This window comes from Bombus terrestris, chromosome 3 (assembly GCF_910591885.1).
Source record: "Bombus terrestris chromosome 3, iyBomTerr1.2, whole genome shotgun sequence".
NCBI lineage: Eukaryota > Metazoa > Arthropoda > Insecta > Hymenoptera > Apidae > Bombus > Bombus terrestris.
The window spans coordinates 731,151-755,491 of record NC_063271.1 but is presented as its reverse complement, the minus strand read 5'-3'; the positions used below and the strand labels follow the sequence as shown (position 1 = coordinate 755,491).

At 38.3% G+C, this 24,341-nt stretch overlaps 1 protein-coding gene across 13 annotated transcripts in view; it reads right to left on the bottom strand.

Moving 5' to 3' along the window:
* LOC100652225 (ras GTPase-activating protein raskol) overlaps positions 1-24,341 on the bottom strand; it is a 254,380-nt gene that overhangs the window by 150,270 nt on the left and 79,769 nt on the right. For 7 of the 13 annotated variants that reach the window (XM_048404028.1, XM_048404027.1, XM_048404031.1 and 4 more), the window contains exons 2-3: positions 22,356-22,782; positions 5,536-5,648 (exon numbers count right to left, since the gene is read on the bottom strand). In XM_048404028.1, the coding sequence (XP_048259985.1) occupies positions 5,536-5,648; positions 22,356-22,590 (348 nt within the window). In that variant the 5' untranslated portion in view covers positions 22,591-22,782. Of the gene's footprint in view, positions 1-5,535; positions 5,649-22,355; positions 22,783-24,341 lie in introns of those variants that run through there. The other 6 variants (XM_048404035.1, XM_048404036.1, XM_048404038.1 and 3 more) reach the window with 2 other exon arrangements.

Sequence of the window (24,341 nt, the reverse complement as noted above, 5' to 3'; positions counted from 1 at the left end):
ATTCTCGCTGGCTGCGAGAAGAAATATCGCGGCGCACGTGTGTCCTTGATATCGCAACATGTTTTAGCGCCTCTGGAATTGTTCGCGAGATATTTTCGGCGATTTCGCGGTTTCAACCTGGAAAGAGTTTAATTCGTTCGTGCGTACGGATAATTTTTCGCGTTACGTGCAGTCGTTACGGGCCTGACTTTGTGTATTTATTTTTTATCCAACTGAAGAAAAGCTTCTATAAATATAGTCTCGTTATTTTTTAGACGGATCGTGTATAATTTACTTAACACCGTTACGATCGTTTATTCGCGACACGATACAAGTTCTATATACGTTCGATATACTTGAAACGTTTAAAGAAATTATAACAAATATCGACGATGATAATTAGAAGAAATTATAAATAAATCGCGTTTGAATAAAAATTCCTTATAATCCATATAATCCTTATAATCCATACGTGCCAATCGGGTATATTCTATAGTTCGGGTATTCCTCGTCCGATCGCGTATGAATAAGAACACCAGAGATCTTTGGTCTTTGATCCGGCATCGAGAAATCGGCTACTAATAGACAGAGGCAAGACAATCCCCTACCTGCAACCTTATCAGACTTCGTAACACGAGGCAACGACAAAAGTAAAATCCCTGGGAATTACTAAGAAACCCCACAGTATACTCGCACTTCGAATCCAATATCGAAGGCTTTCCATTGCGCATTGTTTGCTTTTACCTGCGCCAACCCATCCCAGTTCGCCGATCATTATCGTTAACACCTTAACACGCGGAAGAGAAACTTCCCACCATTCGCCGAACAACAATAAAATAGCAAATACTTTCGAGAAATGGAGATAACGTACAGAAGAAGAAATACGATATAAAATGCAGATAATGTCCAATTTACGGTTTACTGTTTATTGGAAACGCGTAAAACTTGCATCAAAGAGGAGTCTCGTTATATATTCGTATCTTATTCGTTATTCCTATTGATTTCTCGATTGAATTTTATGCATCGAAGATACGGTTAATTAAGGATTTTAATCGACGTGTTTGCTGAGAATTGTTGTAAGTTGTAATTAAATCGTGTAATTACTATGACGCGTGATACGATGGTCACGTGGTCAGGAAACAAGTAAGCGTTTGTTTAAAACTTTCTTATCTTCATCCTTATCGAGCGAAAGATCGCCTATTCCATAAAAATGCAATAAAAAGGAACCTACTTTGTCCGATAACAACACAGCGTAAACGTTTCCCGAAGAATTGTCATATAATTTAATTTAAGAAACCTATACGCGAAATATTCGGCAGAAAACGATAAATGACATTTTTTTGTTCAGGAGTAAGACAAATTTTGTAATAACTTTAAGCTACCCAAAATCAAAGTTACAGATTTCATAACGTCTTTTTCTGCGTAGTATATTATTCGTGCAAAATTTATAAATTTCAATACAAATTAGACGTTGCGGTAAGATCGTTTACATGGTGAAACCTAGAAAAATTCCCAACAAAGCTGTAACTATACCGAAATTGCTAAACCGAAGAGATCTCCCATATGAGATAAATACCAGTTACAGGAATGACATCCGCTGAGAAATTCATAAAGCATAGTAACGGTACAATTAAGAACAGGCGAGACCATTAACTCGCGACTATTACAAAAATCTAAGAATCATCAGTTTCGATGGAACCTAATTGATAGAAAATGGAACGGCCGTGTTCGTAAGCAGAACGGTACTAGGCTGATCGTGCACAGGCTTTCTCTACTTGCTGACTAAATTCTATTCGGTACGACATGCGAGGAACCGTTCGAGGGATCCAGACAGCGGAAAGAGGAGAAAAGAACACACACGCGTCTGCACACGTACGAAAGTACGCCGTTAACCCTATTCCTTGAGGGCGAGTTCAGCATCGGATAACGAAGGGTCTCGTGTTCCTGAACCCCACGAATGTGATTACACGGAAGGAGAAAAGCACGCGAGCTGGGACAAGGTGAAAGAGAGTCTCGACGTCGGTTTCGAGTTAGTAATGACAAGGGCGGCTCGATAATAGGGGGCGAACAGTTGCCAAAAAACGCGAAACATTCGAAGAATCGACCGAGAAAGTCGGACACTGACGAAGGAAAAGGGAGAAACGTCAAACACGTTAGAATGAAAAGTGTATTTGATAGAGGCGTGGATGTATATCGAGCGTGGAAAACGACGGGCATCCTCACGGTATTACGTACGAGTTACGTACGACGTTACTGTTAAATATATAGTACATTTGTATCGTACGTGTGAGAGCGAGGAAGCGAAGAGCGAGCAGACACGTGTGTGCATCCCTTCCTTAGAGCGTGTATGCGAGCGTCGCAAGACGGCCCAGGTCTCCGTCGAGAAAGAAAAACAGCAAGCGAGTGAGCGTCTGCTAGCCCTTCAGAGAGTAACCCACGTGTAAAGCTAAATTTAATTAATATGTGAATAAAGTTTAACCTTTTGTTCTCTCCAAATCCTCTCCATACCTTAACAGTTCCTCTTTTGTACATATTGGAAGGAAGTTTTGAGTAGATAAACTAGAAACAACGTTATATCCGGATGTTAGGGACGGGCATAATTCCGATAGGATCAACGACTTTGCTTCGAAGAGATTTTATTACCTCTGGACGTGTCTACGATACGCTATACGTTGCTTGTGATTCGTAAAAGTAACCAAGGTCGATAAATTTACGAAAGCTCTGAATTTTGACATTTTACTCGCGTTGACTGACCATCGTGGTACAATCAGCCAGATACAGACAGATAGATACATCCTGCAAAAGAAAAGAAAAAACGAGGAAACGAGGAAACGAAGAAGGGAAGAAAAGGTAAAAGTAGGTGTTAAACGAAACTAAAAGAACTCGGAAACTTTACATTTTGAAAACGATTCGCCGACACGCTTAAATATTTCCTAACAATCCTACAACACTGGAACATCAACGTTACTAGTTACCATCGTAACTATCTTTCTAGAATATTTTCCCATTCTATTCGATAAAAGACGTCCAAAAAACATTTTGCTGCGTGAAACAACGAGAGGAATGGAAGGAGGACACGGAACTCTTCGACCCAAGAGTAATTACTCCGAAGAAAATTCGCTATCTGATTTAAAAAATTAGCCAATCTCGGAGGCAACGTGGTTTCAAGCAGTGTAATAACTAGAATTCTCGAGCCCGATACTTTAGGACCTCGAGAGACAGAGAAAAAGAGATCGACGGATACGGGACGCGTTTAGGTGACCTCGCCAACGACCACAATGGATCCGCAACGAGAAATTTTCGTCGTTCCTCGGCTTCTACCTTCGTTCGTTCCACGAGAAACTATACGCCAACGAACAGATTCATACATGCTTGAGAATTTTTCCGTGTTATCTTCCCTCTATCTTCGCGGCTTCTTTCGCCTCCTGTTTTACCTTGAGATAAAGCTATAGGATAGGACAAGAAGAAGAAGAAAGGTAGTCAACGTTTACCGTTATACCGCTCAATTGAGCGCGGTGGAGAAGGAACTTCAGAGTTCGTAAGTTGCAGCATAGATGGTAAGAGATGAAAGTAAGGTACAAGAAAACGCACGAAAACGCAAGAGAAGCAACGACAGTGGAAGTAACTCTGGCAGAAAGTTATTGGCTTGAGCAAGCTTCCATGCAAGCGCTCGCTTGTCTGCGTCGAGAAGAGAGAGCGGCTCGTGACAAAAGTTCGCAACGAAACTTCGATCGGGTTTTCTTCTCGCTCCCTAAAGGACTATGTCGCGTTTGCAACGCGGTGGCTGCGATAACGCGAACGCTTAACGCGAAGATGTTCTCTGGAGTGCGCGAGCGGAAGCGTAAACGTCGACGTCTAAAAATACGTACTCGCGTCCGGAAGAATATACGCAGATATATCGTTTTCCTTTCTTTCGTTCCCAGTCGATCAAGGTGCGTGAACGTCGACAAATATTGGAAGGTTGGATTCCATCCTATATCCGCCACTCTCTTTCGACGTTCCTGAACAGCAAACGTTGCAAGATTTGATAAAAAGAAAAAGACAAATTTCAAACGAGAACCTCGAGGAATTTTTAAAAGCTCGTTGACGTACGAATTTCGATTCGTAAATAGTCGGCAACCGCTTTCAGTTGCAGGCCTTCCATAATTTTGGTGGAGATTAGCGGAGAAGTCTCGAAAGTGGTTGGCTGTGTAAACGTCAGGCTGTGTATAAACTTGCTGATCGAATTAGAAGCTGGCCATCCCTTTGCCATTCCAAGCGTACGATCAAACGCAACTCGGCCTCCTTCCGTAGCGCACGATACAGGACAAGGGAGAAACACGGTAGAGACCGCTACGCGCACAATTTTCCTATACTAAATTTTCATTAAATCCCCTGGCTACCTACAAACTGCAGGATATACACAACTTTCAACCCGATTAACTTCCTACCGTTGCGTCGCGTCGCTTCGTTCGCGTCGTTCGCCCAGCGATATCTTCTCGGCTCTTAGACGAATCCCGAGAAGGGGAATCGTTTGTTTTATCGGAATGTCGATCAGTTTGTGCCATGACTGCTCGGCCACACAAGTCGTCATCTTCCAAGAAGCGTCCTATTTCATTCCTCGACGCCTCTCGACGTCTGTTTATCGTCTCTCGCTATATGTACTCGCCGGCCGCTTTTGGGATATCGTTCCCTTCGTAAAGCCGATACCGCTGACATGCGTGAACGCGATAAAACGCGGTACTTTTGCGAGTAAACGTCGATACCGAACAACTTTGAACGGCCATCGCGTTGTCTACCCCCCCCCCCCCTAAATACGTTAATTGTAAGTATAACTTTCGGATTACGACCGCCAACGTTCCACCGTTATTTCGACAATTCGCTTCGGGTCAGAGATACGTTGCTCGAACGCATAATTCGCGAATTAGACGAGCTACGAATTCTGCGAATCGAGTTTCGAGTTTCGAGCAAATTCGAAAGCAGTACAAATCGTACTAGTACGTATTCTAAAAACCATCGATTTAATATCGAAGCGATTTTAATCGTGAGATTTTTTCTTTTCTTTGGAAACAACGCTGTTTGCTAAAAAATTAACTTAATTAAATTAACTTGATTAAATTTTGACTCCTCGAAACAAGATGAATATCGAAATCATAAGGATAAATAAAAAATTTGTAAGCTACCGTACAAATATCGTAATTATGTGGTAGCACGAGAATATCTCTTAACGTATTTCTATACACATTGTGTATACGATTAAAATGCAGTAAGGCTACGATCGCCAAAATCAATATATAGACAGAATAGTAATCGAATGATAGAACGATTTGCGGTAGAATAAAATTAAAAGATAATAGAATAGCAAATACGTTTTTAAGAACAAACAAGCTTATTTCAGGCGATAGGTATGCGAATACTAGCAATGCCAATGACGTAACGCGTTTGTGCGCCGCTTCTTATGGATCGCGATAAAGAAGAGGGAGGCTGGCTAATCCGGTCGAATTGGGCAGCGGGCTTTTCGCTATCGAAAGAAGATAGAAAGAATATTAGGAAAGAAAGAGAAGGTGTACTACTCACTGCCATATCCTCGCTTCTGTAAGCCGTGAGGGTCTGTTCGTCCTGGAGGAGGACGCAGTAACAAGGTTCCCAGCACGCCTCGGCGGCGGCTTCGCCAACGCAGCATTCAGCCTCTGGAAAAATAAAAAGAAAAGGAGATTGTGACGGACGAGCAAAGTTGCCAGAGTTCGGACGGTGGGCATCGTGGTCACGCCGCGAGAATAAAATCAACGTATCGGCCAGCGACAATACGAATAATAGGAGCCGTGCCGATTATTATCTCCGTGGAGGGGCACAACGGCGCAACGGTGCAACGGGGCAACAGGAAGCGCGTCGCGATCCCTGCCCGCGGCCAACGATCGATAACGATCGATAATTCTCGCGTGCATTCGAAACGTCGCGTCCGCTGAAGACGCGAATCCAACCGGAGACTCGTCGTCTCAACTTCCAAAGATTATCCTTAGGCTAGGTGCGCACCAACGATACAGCGTGAAATACGTTGGAAATTTCTATTCAGAGGCCAAGTTCCATTACAAAGGAAAAGTTTCCGTCTACCTTGCAAATTTACTCTTACGACGTTGCAATAGAAATTACAAATCTAATCGAGCGAAAGCTCTTTCTCATAGTTTCAGCTCGTAATTCGTATGCTCGTGTTAGCGAATTATATTCCATATTTAACCTCATTACTCGAAACGTGTTTGGACTGCGTTACGCAACTGGACGGCCGTCACGTAGAACGATCAAAGGTTGGAATACGCGCAAGGGCCAGGAGGCGATCGTCGTCATCTGGAAGCCGTGCCCATGACAGACCTCTAAATGAATTACCTAATTTCGAAATCATCCTGTCCCTGAGGAGCTGTCGCGTCGCCCAGTGACTATTTTATTTCTATCGGGTACCTGAAATTTTCGCGAAATGTTTATTATAAACAAAAGTTACAAGTATTCTGGAAGATTCGAAGATAAAGAAATGTCATAAAAGGTTAACGAGCCAACTGATTCACCATCGCGCGAATCCTGGTCATACGCCTACGCTTATATATTATACCAAACAGATCGCTTTGCCGATAAAGCTGCTAATCCAGCAGATTCATAGAGAAACAACAGCTGCGATATTCGCTTCTCACGCTCATTAGCGAAGGAACGAAAACGATCAACGATGGAAGATTGTGTAACGCGAGTGGAAAAATTTAAAATTAATTCTAAACCATCGAAATTCAACGTAAATATCGAAGTATTACGTACTTGTTACGTACGTCTAGATCAATCGCCAAAAAGAACGAAGCACGACTTAACCCTGAGAAATTTCAAATCGAAGAAACTATTTTTAGAGGAGTATACACGTATGAAAAGAAAAGGCTTCGGAAACCGATCGAATCGCTCCGAGAAATTTTTGCGCCGTGGTAGGTTTGGAAGAAAAACACCGTTGAGTGAAAACAGGCAACGCGTGCTCAACGCTAATCCGGTCGCAAAAGAGTAACACAAAGTGCCCTGTGAATCGAAGTGAATCGTGAACGCGCTCATCGTCTCGGGCTGAGGGCTGAACAAATATCGATTCGACGTTCCAGACGCAAGGCAAAACTGTTTCTTCCTGCGGAGTGCTCGCACACGAACCGCGGATTACAACCGCAGCAGCGCGTGGCTGCTGGTTCGAATGCAGGTTTTCCGAGCCATTTGGAAGCACAATTTTTTTACGATCCGTGCTTTCTTCCTTCCATTTCTTTCTGAGATTTCGATTGGAATATACGATCGATGCAACTGAATCGCACACTGAGAAAATGAACGACAGTCGCGAAAGCATATTTCACGTTTATATTCTTCGCACGATTTTTACCAACGATCTTCGCAAAACTTTAACTATCAACTACCAAGGAATCGCTGCTCGATCCAAAACGCAAGAGTCACCTTTCTCCCATTGAAATATCAAAAATAATCCAGACCGACCAATCTACCAACCTCTACATATATGTATATGTATTATATTGTAATTCACCGTTCTGCACGGGGAGTTCCGTATCTAGAGAAAATAACGCAAAAATATTCATAGAATCTGCCTTGCACCAAACACCCTATTTTGGAACACAGATAAATATGGTTCCACGGTAGAAAACCTGCTTCCAAGATTGCTTATCATTGTACGGAAAAGTTACGCCAGATTACGAACCGTTGTCATTTTTATACGTCCAGACCAGGTTGTTCTTTTCTCCGGCCACCGCGCCGCGCTATCCCGTCCTGTCTCAAACATCCTGGGGATTTTTGCTCCTTCAACCAGCTATTACGATATTCATATCCCCGCGTGACTACGTGATCTCATCCTATCATCCAGATCTATATATATCGCGAGCGAAAGGTTTCCCGTACTTGTTCAACTTTTTTCCTTCCATCTCTTCCCCCTCCCCCCCCCCCCTGTTCGCTCCTTTTCCGTCAAGATTCCTTATTTCTCGGCGTGTATTTTTCAAGTATTGAAATTCTGGGCCGTGTACTTTTTCGCCAAGACCCTCAAAGGGGTCGATCGACGAACGCATAAATGAGATTCCCAGCGGGTCTCATTCTCGCTTTTTTCTTTCTTCTAGCGCAGCGTCTTTGTATCAGCGCGACGCGACGCAACGGTTATCCATTCCACGCAGCTCGAACGTGAAAAAGCGTACAAGTCGCATCCATATGGATGACACGGCAACGAATCCTCGAATACACGAGGCAGGCAGTGCACGATGCTTGGCGATAGTGGAAAAGTCGAAGCCGTGTTCGAACGATTACGATGACGAATGCAGCGGCGTAAGGGCTTTTGGATGCCTGGCCAAACGCCAGGGAACCTCTTTGCACAAGTTCGACGGTAATATTCGTCTGGAATTCTTAATCCGGCTAAACGTCCCTTTTAATCATCGACTTGGCGAAAGATCGGTCGAAACACGTAACAACGTGAACATTTCGAATCGAAGACGACGATCGGCGAGTGGAGTAAGTTGTCCATGTAAAATAAAAGTTTCAGTGATATTATCCAATAACCACCGAATCGATCCACGAATAGACTACCTCAAAGTTACGTTGCTCTGATCGAACTATCCGAGTTTTCCATGTGACGCAGGTGTTGCACTAGTATAGGCATCGTGTAACGATGTACAATATGGTGTAATGTGGGCTCGTGGTAGTCGTAAAGACACCAAGATATTTCTCTGCGGACGTTACGTACAAGGGACCGCAACGCGAAATATTATACAGTTCTGTATCGGTAAAACGGTAATAGCGTCGGGATACCGATACCAGACCATACTGTACACTGTTCTTGCATACGAAAGTTATTGCCTTAAATCGACGCGTTATTTTCGTTTTAACCGGTACTTGTTTTTTATATTTCGGGAAAACGAGCTTAAAAACTATATTATAAGACAATTTTTTCTAACGCACGACTGAAATTCGTTATCCATAGTATTCGTTCCGATGTAACATTCTAGAATTTTGATTTAGAGATTGTTAGGATGTCGTTTAGTTATTTGCACATGGAAATATTCAAATTCCGTGTAATATACGATGCAAAAATTACAGTTTATTCAAAATATTTAAAAGTGAAGTTGAAATTGAATTTGCTACCAATTAAAGAAGAGTAAAATATTTCTATGAAATGGAAAGTAATATAATTATTAGCGCGGAATCTTTCGATAGCGGGTACCTAGTGAATAAAGTTTTTGACATTATGCAAACTAGTCACGAATAAAATGATAAACTTATATATTTTCAGAAATTCTCAGAAATCCAAATTTTCAAATTTGAATTATTAAATTTTCAAAAATTCTAATTTGAATTTTCAAACTTTAAAATTAGAATTTTTAAATTCGAATTTTCAAATATTCAAATTTTCAAATTTTCAAATTTGAATTTTCAAAATTTCAAACCTTCAAATTTGAATTTTCAATTTTTTAAAAATTCAAATTTTCGAATTTGAATTTTCAAATTTACAAAAATTCAAATTTCCAAATTTAAATTTTCAAAATTGAATTTTCCAATTTTTCAAAAATTCAAATTTGAATTTTCAAATTTTCAAATATGAATTTTCAAATTTGAATTTTCGAACTTGAATTTTCAAATTTTCAAAAATTCAAATTTTAAAATATAAATTATCAAATTTCAATTTTCAATTTCTCAAAAATTCAAAATTGAATTCAAATTCGAATTTTCAAATTTTCAAATTTTAAAATTTGAAATTTCAAATTTTCAAATTCGAATTTTCAAATTTTCAAATTTTCTAATTTGAATTTTCAAATTTGAATTTTCGACTTTGAATAGTCAAATTTTCAAAAATTAAAATTTTCAAATTTAAATTTTCAAACTTGAATTTTCAATTTTTCAAAAATTCAAATTCGAATTTTCAAATTTTCTAATTTTCAAATTTTCAAATATGAATTTTCAAATTTGAATTTTCGAACTTGAATTTTCAAATTTTCAAAAATTCAAATTTTCAAATTTAAATTTTCAAATTTGAATGTTCAAATTCGAATTTTCAAATCTGAATTTTCGAATTTGAATTTTCAAATTTTCAAAAATTCAAATTTTCAAAAATTCAAATTTGAATTTTCAAATTCGAATTTTCAAATTGGAATTTTCGAATTTGAATTTTCAAATTTGAATTTTTAAATTTGAATTTTCAAATTTTCAAATTTTTAAATTTGAGTTTTTAAATTTGAATTTTCAAATTTGAATTTTTAAATTTGAATTTTCAAATTTTCAAATTTGAATTTTTAAATTTGAATTTTCAAATTTTCAAATTTGAATTTTTCAATTTGAAGTTTCAAATTTTCAAATTTGAATTTTCAAATTTGAATTTTCAAATTTTCAAATTTGAATTTTTAAATTTGAATTTTCAAATTTTCAAATTTGAATTTTTAAATTTGAATTTTCAAATTTTCAAATTTGAATTTTTAAATTTGAATTCTTAAATTTGAATTTTCAAATTTTCAAATTTGAATTTTTAAATTTTAACTTTCAAATTTTCAAATTTGAATTTTTAAATTTGAATTTTCAAATTTTCAAATTTGAATTTTTCAATTTGAAGTTTCAAATTTTCAAATTTGAATTTTCAAATTTTCAAATTTGAATTTTTAAATTTGAATTTTTAAATTTGAATTTTTAAATTTGAATTTTCAAATTTGAATTTTTAAATTTGAATTTTCAAATTTTCAAATTTGAATTTTTAAATTTGAATTATTAAATTTGAATTTTCAAATTTTCAAATTTGAATTTTCAAATTTGAATTTTCAAATTTTCAAACTTTCAAATTTGAATTTTCAAATTTGAATTTTTAAATTTGAATTTTTAAATTTGAATTTTCAAATTTTCAAACTTTCAAATTTGAATTTTTAAATTTGAATCTTCAAATTTGAATTTTTAAATTTGAATTTTCAAATTTTCAAATTTTCAAATTTGAATTTTTAAATTTGAATTTTCAAATTTTCAAATTTGAATTTTTAAATTTGAATTTTCAAATTTTCAAATTTGAATTTTTAAATTTGAATTTTCAAATTTTCAAATTTTCAAATTTGAATTTTTAAATTTGGATTTTCAAATTTTCAAATTTGAATTTTTAAATTTGAACTTTCAAATTTTCTAATTTGAATTTTTAAATTTGAATTTTTAAATTTGAATTTTCGAATTTGAATTTTTAAATTTGAATTTTTAAATTTGAATTTTCAAATTTGTATTTTGAAATTTTCAAACTTTCAAATTTGAATTTTTATGTTTGAATTTTTAAATTTGAATTTTCAAATTTTCAAATTTTCAAATTTGAATTTTTAAATTTGAATTTTTAAATTTGAATGTTCAAATTTGAATTTTCAAATTTTCAAATTTGAATTTTTAAATTTTCAAATTTGAATTTTTAAATTTTTAAATTTGAATTTTTAAACTTGAATTTTCAAATTTGAATTTTTAAATTTGAATTTTTAAATTTGAATTTTCGAATTTGAATTTTCAAATTTTCAAAAATTCAAATTTTCAAATTTAAATTTCAAATTTGAATTTTCAAATTTTCAAATTTGAATTTTCGAATTTGAATTTTTAAATTTTCAAAAATTCAAATTTTCAAATTTAAATTTTCAAATTTGAATTTTCAATTTTTCAAAAATTCAAATTCGAATTTTCAAATTTTCAAATTTTCAAATTTGAATTTTCAAATTTGAATTTTCGAATTTGAATTTTCAAATTTTCAAAAATTCAAATTTTCAAATTTAAATTTTCAAATTTTAATTTTCAATTTTTCAAAAGTTCAAATTTGAATTTTCAAATTCGAATTTTCAAATTTGAATTTTCGAATTTGAATTTTCAAATTTTCAAAAATTAAAATTTTCAAATTTGAATTTTCAAATTTTCAAATTTGAATTTTCAAATTTGAATTTTCAAATTTGAATTTTCTAATTTTAATTTTCAAATTTTCAAAAATTCAATTTTTCAAATTTAAATTTTTAAATTTGAATTTTCTACTAAATTAATCATTTGCAATGAGAAAATTTATCGAACGATTCCTCTAGGAAGGACCATCCGCTAGCTAGTTAAATGGAGATGTTGTAAGAAATTTAAATACATTTCTGAAATGCCTAAAACGTTCCTGAGAAGAACGGAAGCGCGCGATCGTTGCTAAGGAAATATTCTACAAAATTGCTCCGAAATATCGTACAAGACGTCACGTACATTCCGACTACGCGTACGTCTTTCCTTCCGCAGTATCCGACTCTTTCGTCGCATTTTTATCATCGCACATAACCCATGCACGTATTACGCGATATTCCTACGGGACTTTTAGACCGCTCGCAATAAATTCCAATTTCACCGCCTTTTATCCCTATCTACCTAAACCTGATATATTCGCGTTTTCGAAGCTTTTCTTACGTGGAAAACGGCTATTTCGAAAAATTATATAGTTTCAGATATATCGTCGAAGCATAACCGCTAGCAATTTTTCATCCATAAATCAGCCATTTTAGTTTACCTAACATCACAGATTCACATATATCGTATTTTTCATATGCACCATTCGGTAAACTCGCTCGTACCATGTTGGCGTCGCCACTAGAGCTACGGGAAAGAGGATCAAGTAGACGAGAGTGAGGACGAGTGAGACGAGGCGGACAGGTAAGAGGTCCTCGTGCTTCTTCGTTCTCGAGACCGTGTTCGTGTCGAAAACGCGAAACGGAGTAACCATGGAGAGCAGCCTCGCGCGTGTTTCTTCCCGACATCGAGATTGCTTCGTACGATCCTCGTTAGAAGCTCGCTGGACCTGGCTAGTTCGTTACCGGCCGATCTTATCTGTGGCGAGTCGTTCTTTCACAAGACTCTTTGGCCCGGCTTTCTTCGCCGTGGACCGCTTCTCTTTTTCCCATGTATCTTCGCTTAACGCGGTCCATCCATTAATTAATAATCAGAAACACGTATCAACGTGTCGATAAATCCTTTGACGATAGTATGGAGGCGAGAAAATTCAACGTCGCGTAACTAAAAGACGAGCGAATGGTTATGTTGGTACGTGTCCATCGTCCATCGTTATTCATAGTTATGTATATTCTAAACTTTATCGTGACGCCCACGAATCAATCTCTGTTTGACCGCGACATACGTTTACAGATCCCATAAATAAATCTTTTCGCAAAATGCAATTTCGGATTTCACGCGTCTTCCGATCACGAAAAATATAATTTTATTTTATAGAAATTCATCGATTCGTCGATAAACTTGTCTTTTAACTAGAATTTTCCTAGCTCGGCCAATTAAAATTCTTTCTAATCTTCAAACTTCGATATAGTCACGAATTAAATTACGACGGGTACTCTTATAATTTCGTCTAGAGAGGCCCTCGGCTGTCCATACTAGTCAAAACGTAGCTATAAATGCTAAAAATAGATTGTTAAACTCCTTGAATAGAATAATTCTAGGTTAATCGTATGTTTAAGAGGCAACGACTACTCTATACAACGAAGTTGTAGAGAAAATCGCGTGACTAGTTAATAAAAAGTGGCGTGACAGGACATCATACGCCGTATTTAACGACATTCGATTCAAGGGGACGACATATGGTACAAAACAGTAACATTATAGGTGGAAAACGTTAGAAGCTGGTTCGCAATTTAAACAGATTGGATATGTATAATTAATCGGTAGTCGACAGAGCATGGAAATAACAGGACGTAGAAAAGACAACTGTCAACGTTCCAGGTGAAACCATAGCGAAATGAGTTATCGATACCACTTCCACTGAAAGCTGCGGTTAGAGAAACGAGCTGAACGCTGGTAATTTTGCTTTCACAAAAAACAAATTTCTAGTTAATTCCTTCTAATTACCCTGAATAACGAACGACGGTATAATTTCAGCATTGTATCGCACGACGTAGTAATTCTATGTTTTCTCTAATGTTTCTGGTCTTGACAGTTTTGCTCGTCTGTTTTTAATTCCTAGAGTAGTGGCGGTGGTGGTAGTAGTAGTAGTTTCATTGAACACAGAATTGCATAAACAAAAGTTGATTACGCTAAAAAGATAAAACCGAATTGATCAAAATAATGTTTCGTTACTGCTTCGGGTTTCAGGGCCAATCAAAGTTTTCGAGTAAAAACAAATAAATGGTAAATACCTATCAAGAAAAGCGTAAAAAGTCATCGAAAATCGTATACCTGTTTATATATAATTTTTGTCTTTGTCGCGTCAACGTTTCGTTCGTTTGAGACGGAAACGAATTGAAGAAAAAAAAAAAATGTTATCGATTTTTAATTAAGCATTGCTTCCTTCAGGGAGCAGTGCGATAGGTAGATTGTTCGAATAATTACTTTTATTATGCGAATATTTTGCATTTCCTCGCTGCCAAATACGTAAACTGTACCTTTCGATGTTAAATATCTGATGAAACATCTCATTATTAAAGTAATTTAAATTTCTATTTGAGAAATTCACTTTTCTATTTCAGCGATTATGCGTCATTCCCATAATCAAATTCTACTTCATGGTTCGTTACTATGAAACATAAACTATGCAGCGGCACTCATGAGCGCGGCATTATTCCAAGAGAAAATTCCACTTCTACTTTTCTACGTCACAAACCAACGTGTAATTGTTACTTTCAGCGTTTAGTCGGTAGTTTTCTGTGTGCAAATCAACACGCATTTACCCGGCATTCTCTATCGCCGTCGATGTACAACGCTTCGTTGCTATTACATATGTACCGTGTATCGATGATTTCCAGAGATTCGAAGAGATGTAAATTGCTTAAAAATATTTTCATCCAGTTTCAAGTCGATTTAAATAGTATTTAAATAATAAATAGTTTGCTTGAATACTATTTATTTCTTGTTTTAAACGACCAACAGGAAACAAATACTCTCACTCTCCTTACATCAACGATAAACACAACTTACGGCGAAGATAAATCAGAGTGAAAGGAAAGAAGGGATTAACGTTCGAGACTTTGAGAGCATTTGGTTAATCAAGTGCAACGCATCGATACAGTCGCACGCGCAAATGGAAATGACAAAAAGAGGAAAAAAAAGAACGCCGTATCTACTGGAGAAAAAATAATCGAGTCCAAGGCTTAAATAATCGCGACGGAATTCAATTAGGTCACAAGGCTGTCTGTCGGTTCTTTTCGCTATTAGCGAGCAAGGCAGAGAATATCGGACTTTCGCGAATGCTCCAATTTCTCGGAGCCTACGAATTAACGAGGATTATAACTGCAGCTTCATCGAACGGATTAATCGCGACGAATTCCTTTCGGCGTTCGCTCGCGATAACTCGTCGGAGAAAACCGCGACTCTTTCGATTATCGAACAAGTTTCCCGAGAGAGATACGTACATACTACTCTTCTCTTAACTCGTCCCACTGAGCTCGATCTAACCTGACGTCATAAACTTTCCACGGAACGTGTTCCTGATGCTGATACCTCTTAAGGGCGTAAACAAGTTAACCCGAGTATATACCGATTTTTCAGGATTAACAATCTTGAAGAGACATTCTGTTGACTCGTTGCTTATGACAGAATTTGTTTCTGACAGAATCCTGATCGATAGAGCAAGTGGATTACAAGGAGTATATAATACGTAGATAGGGCGAATATATTCCGTGCGGAGTCACGATACAAAGAACGAAGAGGAAGGTAAGGGTTGTAGCACGATCGAGGAAGAAAGCTATTTCCGAGTAACGATCGATCTGAGAATATTAGGGGATAGTAAACCGCGTTTAGAATTTTACAATCTTTATTTCTTTCCCACTCGATAGTCGAAGACGTGCCATGAATTGGAGATTTCCGAAGGGCAATTTGGAGATATATGTAACGGTACGAGTTGCCGAAGTCTGTGACCCGAAGGAACATGGCGACCCTTCCAAAAGATCGAACACCTTGCGTCAGTTCAGCTATCGGCCCACCCCCACCCAGTGAATGGACGCAAGGAGCACGTAGCAGAACGGTAGTGACACTCAGAATGACGTTGATTGGAAAATTAAGAAAATTGAGAATTTGTCGCTACAGTTGTAACGCTAAAATCGATCGCGCTTAACAGATAGCAGGCGTACTTAAGCAAATCGAGTTAAACCAGTTCAGTTTTATTGAATTTTGCTGCTTTCAATTGTATCTGCTTTTCAATCGTCCCTTCTATCGCATTAAACCGTCATGTCATAGGAAATCACGTACAGTTGGCGATATCAACAAGATCGGCTTTACAAGCTCTCCTCCACTCGGCGTTCTTTTTTGGCCGGCCCATTCGCGAACAAGCCGATTGCACGAAGGATTAAAAGCTCTTCGGGCTTTTGAAATTACAAGATCAACACGTTTTACAGGAAGAGATGAAACGTAAAAGGCGATACACATAAAAGGACAGGATTTCCTTGAGCCGAGCTGCACGCCTCTTGTTCGCCATAGCGTGATGCAAACTAATCGCGAAATAGGTTGCACGAGGATAATTGCACGCAGGAAGAAGGAACAGTCGCTAACACGTTGTTAATTATATTCATGCAACGACATTACGCAGTAACGATCGCGCATTCGAAGGATAAAAAACAGGGATGCGCTAGAAAATAATTTATGGACGGTTATGCTGTCAATTACGCTGGCCAATCGTAACAGATAGCCCCAAGAACCAGTATGCGACTCGTGTTTTACCGTCGATTTGGTAGATGGAGAAACGGTCAAAATATACCCGCCGTAAACGGGACGTTAAGCCCCGAACAATTTCCTGCTTTTAATGGACCCGCCATCGGCGAATGCCGTTCATTTCGAATAATTAATTCTTGGCGTGACTTCGTTTCGCTAGATTCATCCTTCCGAACCTCTCTTCGGATTACGCGAAAAGCTCTCTTGAAATTTCCACATATTCGAAACCGCGTGTGCGCCAGACATATCACGAATTTTATAATTTTCGCAACGAATACGTTGTTTAAAGGTGGTTGCACATCGACGACGGATAAATTACGAATAATTAAAATCTGTTAGAGTAGTTTTTCCATTCTACACGTTCTCCGACATCCTGTTATTTCACAAATTCTTTTCACAAAATTGTATAACGAGTGGGATACAAGTTTACACGATGAATATTTACACGATGCCAACAGAAAATGGAACAAACTTTTGAAAATAGAGGAAACATTTAAGTTTATAAGCTGTTGATAAATTAGAATAAATTACGATAAGAGCAACGTTACGTCGTAGGCTTTTGCACGTGAATATACGCGATGCAAACGGACTAACGATCCCATTAAATAAATAATGAAATAATTAAACGAAGAAATTAAACCGAATGATATTGGCCTGCGTGAAACGCAAATTGTATCGCTGCAGCTGGCACTTCCATTAGAAAAGCATGTGTTCCCGTTGCACTTGCAACTGCAACGACAATCCGCGATACTCGGGCTCATACTCGAAACAAGAGCAACGCGCTATAATCGAATCAGGATTTTCCGCTTATCGGATCCGCTGTGTCATCCAGTAAGTAATTTTACGTAGATGTCGATTTGTCTTTCTCGATGTACGTCACATCGCGAGAAAATACAAATAACTTTGATATTGAAATGTATTATTTTGTGAATATCGCGATATGCTTGAAAAAGAATTTATAATTATTGCAACAGTTATATTCATATTTGCATATTTATATGCCGTGGAAAATGAGAATACTGTTGCTGACAAAGCGCTCGTTTTCGAATGTCAGATTCGTTCTATGAAATTTAGTTGATTTAATGCGACTTTTACTTTTACTATTTTTTTTTTTTATTTTTTTAATTTTTGCTAACCAATTACGTTGTTGTTATTATTATTAGTATTATTCGTGCCACCTTCCAACCACCGTACGTATACGTATTGAAAATACAAATAACAAGGTTTTATTCCACGCAGGTACTGCACAATTACGACTGAGTGCTAATTGTTTCCGCGCACGATCATACTTGAAAAACAATAGATTTTATCTTCGCTGCGCACATACACCCGCGACGTATACAACGCACTTAAATATCCATTCCAGAATATCTATTATCCTAGAGAATATAAGTAACTTGCAATCTCTCTTTTTTAACATTCTGTACTTACGTAGAGAGATCGTTTATATAAAAAGCAAGAAACCTAATTTTACCTAGAAAGCTATAAGTCGAACTTTTAAATAAAATTTAATCGGTGTTGAAACGAGAGCGAAATCCTGCGCTTTATCTAACGATAAATTATTCTGGTGTTACAGTTTAATTCTTGGCAGCTACTCCATCGTTTTTAGCTCTTTACTCTTTACTCTTTGACACTGACTGACTCATCCACTCGCTCTTTCATTGTACCGCACTCTTACAATTATCACACGCATACCACATATCGCATCACGCTCATACCATATATCTTCGTATATCTGAAACCACACGTATGTGTACGTGTCCGTGTACGTGTACCTGTACATATCTAAATGTACGTTCCACTTGAAATTGATCATCAACTTCAACAGGTATACAATCTCTTTTGCGTTATCCGAAGCATTTGTTATTTCGGTGCAATGGCAGAGAGGATTGGTCATCGACGCTCGGTATACGCAAGTTCATTCGCCTCTTTCGGTGGAAAATAACTATGATAAAAATATACGAACCTTTTGCAAATGTAACGATCACGAGTACTTGTCCTGTAGTTTCTATCGAGTAATAGAAATAGAGAAATGGAAAAGAAAATGTAAGATCGAATCAGAGCTTGTGGAAAATTCTCGAGAAAGTTGTTAAATCCAAGAATTTGGGTCAGTTCGATTTATTTCAAGTATTGGTAGATCACGGATAATGCGATATCGGATATCTGCCACCGCGAAGAGGAGCAACGCGAACGTCGTCGCTATTTCTCCGATCTGAAAATACAGACTCGAAGAGAGTAGTTAAATAAGACACACGACTTTGCGATAATGTTCGTCCGTGTTGGTGAAACGCTACTCGGTTTACGTGGCATTCGAACTGGTTTCCGATCTATGTACGTAATATCGTCGGCATAATTCAAAGTTCTGCAAGTCACAAGACCGTCTTAGAGATGTCATACGTTCGATACGTCATGCGTAAAGTACGTATTATATAAGTTATCGTAAAGGAAGCGTTCTAATTTCACGTCTAAAGTTTGTGTCAACTATAGATCGATCGTATACGTTACATCCGTTATTATATTACACTACATTCTTGTTTTACAGACATGTAGCTTTCATACGATCTTAGAACGTGATGTAACAAGTCGACATAGATTTATTTTTCTTTGGAAGATAATCGCGATTTCGTCTATTATACCGAAAACTTTTCACTTATTTAAAAACGTTTGCAATTTCGAGGGTTTCGGTCAACACCGAATAATTAATATATATTGGTGTCGTTTCGATGCTATGAAACTATAGCAAACAACTCTATTAAAAGTGGAACAAATCGTGGGAACTAACATAAAAATATTTCACGGTTCGTAACTGAAACTGTAATTGCGTTCTATCCTATCCAAGTCCACCCAAGTTTAAGTTTAAAATCGCGTTTACTAATTATTCCGAAGACAATCAAGAATTGTCGGTTCGGATCGGTTCTTCCCATTTGCGAAGACAAATCGCAATCACTCAACGGTGACGTTATAATTATCGCACTGACGTTTTTAATTACCCGCACGAACGAGCTCGACATCGACCTTTTCGTTCGGTGCGAAGCTAGACTTATAACGAGAGCAACGCTTTCTGCCACGTTGGAAACGAAGTTTCTGAATATCGTGATACGAGCTCGGTTAATGGAGTTCGACGAATCGATCGTCTATGATTTATCTTTCCAATTTTGTCCTATCCACGAACACGCAAAACAATAACTTTTCCACGATGACTGTACGAAGTAAGAGTAAAATACGAAAGTGAATTTAAATATCTGACGATACGTACGTTACAATTGGAAGTCGTCGTTTCGAACGCGTAATAAAAAGGCACGTGTATTTATAACGTATTTATAATGTATTTATAATAAAAATGTTTCAACGTTACATAAAAACTCGTAATAACGATAATAATGCTAACAGATTAACTTAAAAGATAAACAGGTCTAAAGTAGACCATTAAGAAAACTTCGCATAACGCGGTAAAATTAGAAAAATAAATAAAGGGGAACTTTACTGATTTCTATCTACTCTCGTTACGACAGAATAATAAATCGGTTGAATTTTGAACCCGGTATCAATTTTATAAATCATTATATCGAAGCCTTTGATCGAAAACCACTCAGCTGTCATGAATTAACAATAACCATGCATTGCATTATAAAAACAAAATAAATTGTACAATTTTATCGTTAACGATCGATCGATTAAAGAAACCTAAAAATTATTCTTAAAGCGTTCAACTCATCGTCACTTGCTCCTTCACAATTCATAAGAGATTTCCCGTCTTGACCGTCCACTGTGACCGCTGTCACATACATAGTATTACGAACTCTTTCACGAGCAGGGAAATATTCAAGAAAGTATCGATCTCTTCCCGCTTCTAGTCGTCGTCGTTCATCAAACGTAAACAGAGGTTTTCCCATTGATCAGATTCTACGAAGAAGCGAAGGCTTTAAATAAAACGCGATCGCTCAGATCGAACGACTGGATTACACGGCACGGTCACTACCACCGCGTACTACGTACTCGTTCTCAACTCGCGAAGCCTGCGTTACACTCTTGATACCTGGAGCACGTATACAGCACGTATAAAGCACGTATACAGAGAAGCGTAGAGAAGAAAATTCTCCGCGTGCAACTGCGTAATGAAAGGAGAAAGGAGGACGGATCGTGGTAGAAAGGACGCGACTTATTTACCTACATCGATTTATTGCGATCGAAGAGATTATATCTGCGGGCAGCGTTCCTGCCGGTGCTACATGTTACATCCACGCTGAATCACGATTTAATTGGTCCCCACCGAGAATCGATCACCCGAACCGTTCTTTCCCGATCCTGGTTCTTACGATCCTCGCGAGCGTTCGTTTTTCTTCGCGGTCGTGCCGGTATGCGGTAGCGAAGTGATACGAAAATACGAATAACGCGCAAATTACGGTTGGCTAATGCGAGAGAATTATCTCGTCGGTACGAAAGAGCAACCGGTAACTAAGCATCCGTGTTTGTTTAATCGACGACATTTTCCTCCATTTTTATCTTTTCGATGCTACGTTTTGAACCAACTACCTCCTATGTACAATTCTACGCAGTACTACTACGTAACTTCTATAATAAAAAAGGGACAAAGAAAAAAAGAAACGAAAAACATCAAATCAACTCGAAAACGATAAAACGCTGTACCAACGATCTACGCCAGAAGTCATCTCACTAACGACTTCATCGAAACAAAACTCGCGATATTCTAAACGCGCCGCAACACCAAACACAACCCGTTTCAGCATCCTGCACGCATCCAACGTACACACAAATGTAAACGTTTCGCAACGCAAATATCCCCCTTGCTAGCGTGGTTCAATCTCGTCAGATCCGAGCCACATTCTCGTTACATAACCCGAAAAAATTCCGAGATCTCTTCTGTATCCGTAGTATCCCATCTTCCAGATGCGTTTGACTCCCTACACAGACTGCGAGGCACCCACGCAGCCGCGCGTTCACGATACACGTGCCACTCTCTTCCTCGGATTTTCATTTAACGCGGCAGATTAATTCGCGCTGGCAAATCACGCTCGAGGAATATTCGTGTGCGAGTGGCTCGGTATCGTAGCCGGCATTGTATGTTAATAGCAACGGTTGGCCCGCGGACCAGAAATAATAGCGCAAGTGCATCGAACGCGCAGACATATACGCTAGTGTACATATACTTAGTTTCGCGGGTGAGGTCGCGACCAACACTGCCTTCTCGTTTTCTAGCTGCCAGATATCGTGTTATACCTGTAACGAGTATCGAGTAGTACCGATCGCCGTAACAGTCGTTCGGCAATTCCGTCGCTGGCAATACCTACGTACAACAGCGTATTCGCAAATCAATTTCGAGCTATCGTTTCCGATTGCCTTTGAAGGATAATTCGCTGGCCACGCTGCTCGAACGACGACATTTTCTCTACATACGAAGATATTCGTCACGCGTAAAAATCATTCATCTAAGAAAAAAAGGAAGAAGAAAGAGGAAAAGTTTGACTTACCGATCTAGTGCTTTTGACGGGGTAAAATCGACGTTCCTCTAAAAAGTTCTACTTGTCAAATATTCTCGACTCGCCAAAACCAATTTTCTCCCAAAAGAAAATGTTTTCGCGAATCTTATCTACGTGCCAAACACTTTGGACGGGGGAAAATTTATTCTCTCGCAAAGAACCGCATTCGGTTGTTTGCGCGGAAGAGGCTTCAACGCGAAACGTGGCGCGTTGAAAAATACCAGAGCTTACCACAGTAATGGACCAGGATATGAAGAGTGCCTGCGTGTATCCGGGAATCGCACCAGGAACTGGTGTCGACCTGGGGCTCGAACAGAGAGAGATCGAGGCCCTCCATGTCGCTTTCGCCGCAGGAATCGCTCAGAGGCTCCAAATTACCGGAATTTGCCACCTCGTCCTCGTTCGTGATGTCTTCCGGAAGGTTCTCACCGCCTCCGCCACGGCAACGTGTCGGTGTCAACGCCATTTCTCCAGGATTCTTGCCGAAAGCGTCGACGAACACGCGTTCAAGCGCTTCCTTTATGCGCTACTCGATCGTAGGTAGCTCTGCGAGTCGACCGTCAGATTCGAGAGATACTTTGGATACTTCAGTGAGCGATTTGATTCATCATTGGTTGCAGCACAGCGTGCCGTTGCGCGGCTGCTTTCGAGTCAGAAACTGAAAGCACATGGTCACGGCACGGACTCGTGAGATACGCGATATAAACGCGTCGAAAGTAAATCGAGGCATATCGAAATTCCATTTGCACGGCATAGTTACTGCCATAACGCTTTCGATTACAGACCTGCTTCACCGTTCGCGTAAATTAATTTTGCCGTCGCTGTAAATTGCTGTCTCGATAACAGCGGTAGCCTGTAACAATCATCGTTTTTATTTCTTTTTCCTTTCTTTTTTTTAATCACCGTATCGATCGAAGAGTTTCGAGAGAAGGAGGCTGTACAAGAGTATAATCGAAACGTCTGTGACGTAAAATTTACAAAGCGGAGTTAGGTCGTTTGATCGTTTCTTAGGGAAAGGGTGGACGAAACGATTCTCTCGACAGAAACGGCGGATAAAATGATTCTGAAGAACGGCGCAACGATAAAAGTTTTTAAAAATAGCGGTGTTTTCAAAGAAGTATAGAAAGACGGACAAAGTGGATCAAAGTTACGTCCGTGACACAGGAGGGAACCAAGTGCACTCGCGATGCCACAGCTCTGAAAGTGGAGCTCTCGTGTCTGAAACGCAAAGACCCTCTTTAATTAAGCGAGCTTGTAATTAATTGCCTGTTCTTGGTCCATCCCCCGCGCGACATGTCAACGAGAGTTATGACCTATCCAACAACACCGAGTAAGCACTCTCGTCGGCTGGACGAGCCAAAGCAGCTCCGAGCATTTTGCTTTCTTTAGCTCGAGAACAAAATTGACGAGAACAGATTTGAGCAAAGCGACCAAAACGTAAAATACGACACGAGTGAACGGAATAAATTAAAACGATCGGTAATAGCTACATTTACGGAAAGCGGCGACCTCGTTTTCAAATAACAACGATGATTTCCTTCCAAGAATTCGCTCGGTAAACCCAACTAATTTACAAAGAAAAGCATAATATTCCGTGCGTAACATTTCGTTAACGATTCTTCTAACCGCGTTTCATTACATTATACGAATAATCGTATAGCTTTTTTCGTACAGCTTCGATATTTTTGATTCGAAATAAGATTTTTTATACGAATTATTAAATTATCGTTAATTTCGATATTTATTAAATTCGAATTTAATTAAAATCGAAATCTATCGATCTGTTTCATCTTCATAACGCGAAGATTCGCTTTTCATCGGACCTCGCAAAGTAACGTAACGCGAGCTGCCAAGAGGACATTAATTACTCGATGTTCGTGGACGGGATATATCGCGACAGCAACGTGGCATGCTCTTACGTCGATAAATTGTTTACACATATTTACATGGTCCGCTTCCTGTGCCAGCCGAGCCCGCCGCTACGGATGCAAAAGCGAAAAAACCAGTTTCAATGAAAAAGGATAACGGTGTGCGAGGAGCTTGCATACCAAAGCAGCTTCGCATCATGAAAATCTATTACCATACACACGGCTGTTGGCTCCCGCGACCGTTGCGTTGAAAGAACATTTAAAATTTTCAATTGGAAATTTTCAATGAAATGTGATTTTCTTTCTCAACAGATTCTCTTGTCGAGAAATTTAACCGACCAAATCTTTC